The 3,825-nt window shown below is 54.1% G+C and overlaps 1 protein-coding gene across 1 annotated transcript; it reads right to left on the bottom strand.

Moving 5' to 3' along the window:
• LOC116878989 (tubulin alpha-1B chain) lies at window positions 1-3,484 on the bottom strand. The gene is made up of 4 exons (XM_032876875.1): window positions 3,359-3,484; window positions 1,774-1,996; window positions 1,483-1,631; window positions 1-1,159 (listed from the first exon to the last, which is right to left on the bottom strand). The coding sequence occupies exons 1-4, from the start codon at window positions 3,359-3,361 to the stop codon at window positions 179-181; spliced, it is 1,356 nt and encodes a 451-aa protein (XP_032732766.1). The 5' UTR covers window positions 3,362-3,484; the 3' UTR covers window positions 1-178.
• Window positions 3,485-3,825: the final 341 nt, after the last annotated feature.

Genomic DNA, 3,825 nt, shown 5'->3' with positions numbered 1-3,825 from the left:
TTCTTTCTTAAAGCCTTTACTTTGAGTCATGATGGAGAAATTCAACAGGTACACATGGAAAAGACACGATCACAGTTAAAAGTGAAGACAATTTAACCAGAAAGCTTTAACGCCTGTCAGCTAATGTTGAAGCTTAAGTTCTGAGTGTGACATGCTGCAGGGCTGAAAGGAATGGTAATTAGTATTCCTCCCCTTCTTCTTCACCCTCACCTTCAACAGAATCCACACCAACCTCCTCATAATCCTTCTCAAGGGCAGCCATGTCCTCACGGGCCTCAGAAAACTCTCCTTCCTCCATGCCCTCCCCCACATACCAGTGAACAAAGGCACGCTTGGCATACATCAGGTCAAACTTGTGGTCCAGGCGAGCCCAGGCCTCAGCGATGGCTGTGGTGTTGCTCAGCATGCACACAGCTCGCTGGACTTTGGCCAGGTCTCCACCGGGCACCACAGTGGGAGGCTGGTAATTAATGCCCACTTTGAAGCCAGTGGGGCACCAGTCCACAAACTGGATGCTACGCTTGGTCTTGATGGTGGCAATGGCGGCATTGACATCTTTGGGAACCACATCGCCACGGTACAACAGGCAGCAAGCCATGTATTTGCCATGGCGAGGGTCACATTTCACCATCTGGTTGGCTGGCTCAAAGCACGCATTGGTGATCTCTGCTACAGAAAGCTGTTCATGGTAGGCTTTCTCAGCAGAGATGACAGGGGCATAGGTGGCCAGAGGGAAGTGGATACGGGGATAGGGCACCAGGTTGGTCTGGAATTCTGTCAGATCAACGTTCAGGGCTCCATCAAATCTGAGGGAAGCGGTGATGGAGGACACAATCTGGCTAATAAGGCGGTTAAGGTTAGTGTAGGTTGGGCGTTCGATATCGAGGTTTCTACGACAGATGTCATAGATGGCCTCGTTGTCTACCATGAAGGCACAATCAGAGTGCTCCAGGGTGGTGTGGGTAGTGAGGATGGAGTTGTAGGGCTCAACTACAGCTGTGGAAACCTGAGGGGCTGGGTAGATGGAGAACTCCAGCTTGGACTTCTTGCCATAATCGACAGAGAGACGTTCCATCAGCAGGGAGGTGAACCCGGAACCAGTTCCCCCTCCAAAGCTGTGGAATACCAAGAAGCCCTGAAGACCTGTGCACTGGTCAGCCTGGTAGAAAAAATAGAGAAAACGTATGATTACTACTCTTTGCAATATATCCCAAGTAAATATATTGTCACTCTTCATACAAGTCCAAGAATACAGATCTTATTTTGACAAGAAACGCTTACATGGAGACCTTCCTAGAATTACTAAGCATTTCTTACTTAAATGACACCAAATAGTTCATGCTTTAATTGGATTTTTAAAGAAGAACTGTAAAGGAATAGTTTACCTCACTCCATTACACTTAATTCTGTGTCTGAGATGAAAAGAACCTATTTCAAGTGTCTTCCTTAGGATCATTATTTACTTCTTGAGAATAAACATACCAGCTTCCGAATTCGGTCCAAGACAAGGTCAATGATCTCCTTGCCAATGGTGTAGTGCCCTCGGGCGTAGTTGTTGGCAGCATCTTCCTTGCCTGTGATGAGCTGCTCAGGGTGGAAGAGCTGGCGGTAGGTGCCGGTGCGAACTTCATCTGGAAAAGACAAACACAGCAGCCCCCCATCACTCACCACCTGCACAAGCCTGCTCAACCTCACCGGGTCCCTGGAGCCTCAAGATAGACCTCCTGTCCAGACCCCCCGGGGGAGCTCACCGGGTTATGGAGGCCAACTCACCAATGACTGTGGGTTCCAGGTCTACAAACACGGCCCGGGGTACATGCTTGCCAGCGCCCGTCTCACTGAAGAAGGTGTTGAAAGAGTCGTCTCCTCCCCCGATGGTCTTGTCACTTGGCATCTGGCCATCGGGCTGAATGCCGTGCTCCAAGCAATAGAGCTCCCAGCAGGCATTGCCGATCTGGACACCAGCCTGGCCGACGTGGATGGAGATACACTCACGCTGTGAAAAGTAGATTAAAAAAAGATAATTAGTACTAAGCTAATCTAGTAAAGACTGTAAAGCAGAACAAAATAATTCATATAATGAATCTCACAAACTTCCCCTTCTAAAATGAACTAAAATTTAATACTCTTCTAGGAGAGAATCACTATACTTTTCGATCTGCATTGCTTTTAACGAATTTCTCCGTATCTAAATTGGGAAGGCCTCTTTCCAGACCAAGAGCGCTTAGTCACAGCTTCCTCCTTTGAAGAGGAAGATAGGGAGGCCATTCATTCAGTGCTCAGACCTCATAATTCCATTTTAGACTAGGCGGCCAGATTTCCGGGCAGCTACCATCACAGGAAGCACGTGGCCAGAACAGTGCAGAGGAAATGCCTGGCCGCAGGGACAAAGGGCGGGGCTTTGCGGCACAGGATGAATGAGCAATTCAGGGTGAGCGCGCGTCCGCGCCCCTCTGCGGCCACCGGGGCCGCGCAGCTGCAGCCACACGCAGCAGCCACGTCTGCGGAGGCGCCTGCCATGGCCAACCATCTTCTGCTCACCCAGGCGTTGGGCTAAGCCCAGCACCTTCACATCTGTCAGGGCACAGCAGGGGATTATCGGCGGCCCAGATCTGGACCAAGATCCGATTTCTGTCCCCTCAAAATCCCTCACCGCCACCACCTGCTCCTAACTCTGACCAAGGAAAGGCAGATGGCCTCTTGAAGCTGTTGGGAGATAATTGTCCTAATACTCTGGCGTAGTGCAACATACTCAACAAGGAGCCGTTCTTTACATTCACCTTATCGCTCTCATTAAAAAACAACCAAAAAACCCAAAACTGGGGCTAACAGAGACACGCCCTACAGCAGTAGACCCGCAGCTCCCCTGCGCGCACGCGCAGACTGCAGGGGCGGGCTCCCGCCACTCCCTGGCGGGAAGGTAACGGTCGCGCCTGCGCTTTTGTGTTGGGCTCCTTCCCGCCTCCTCGCTTCTGGCAGAGAGGAAGTGAGGGCGTGGAGAGCCCGCGCGCGCGCCCGCCAAAAGCCGGGGAAGGAAAGGGGGATGGGAACGCGCGGGAAAAGACTGCAGGGTCTCGGGTCTCGCGCCCAAGAGGTAAGGGCTAATTGAGAACCCCAACCACGGTGTGGGGAGCCGGCGCCCGGCCATGCCCTCCCTCTTAGAGTCCGAGAAGAAAACGCGGCGGCCCCCCTTTCGGGCCCCAACCATTCTCACTATTCCCACCCTCGCCTCTCGCCTCGCTTTTCTAGCCTTCCAAAACCAGAGCGCTGATCCCTTACTAAAGGCCCACGCGAGACGGTCCGGCTCGCTTTTCCCGGTTTTCCAGAACAAGGGCGGCGCCTCGAGCGGCCCACTCACCATGATGGCTACGGGTTAGCAGGCGCAGGCGACAGAAGCAGACACCGCGTCCCGGTTACCGTCCCCGACAAGCTAAGAGTCGAGGTAAGTAACGCACTGAGTCGGGGGCGGTGCTGGAGCCACTTAAGTAGCGGTTCGGGGAGGGGCGGGCGGGCCCAGGCGGTGCCACGGCCGCGGGCCCCTCCTCCGGCCCGGCGCGCCCACTCGGCGCCCGGCTCGGCCGCCGCAGAGGCGGGTTCCTGGCTCAGAGCCCCCTCCCCGCGCCCGCACTACCGGGCGGGGTCCGCCGCGCCTGCGGACAGCGAGCTCGGGTGCTGCAGTCTGCGGCGCATGGCCGCCAGGGCCTGGGCGTGGGGGTGGTCGCAGGTTCAGAAACCAACCAACATGGGAACGGGAAAGGAAGCTTGCCTTAATTTGGACGAACCCTAAGACTTAAGAAGTCTGTCCAGTTTTAAGATGAAGCACCA

This window comes from Lontra canadensis, unplaced genomic scaffold, assembly GCF_010015895.1.
Source record: "Lontra canadensis isolate GAN:19392208 unplaced genomic scaffold, GSC_riverotter_1.0 scaffold59, whole genome shotgun sequence".
Taxonomy (NCBI): domain Eukaryota; kingdom Metazoa; phylum Chordata; class Mammalia; order Carnivora; family Mustelidae; genus Lontra; species Lontra canadensis.
The sequence above is the reverse complement of the archived record's forward strand: the minus strand, read 5'-3'. Positions and strand labels throughout refer to the sequence as shown.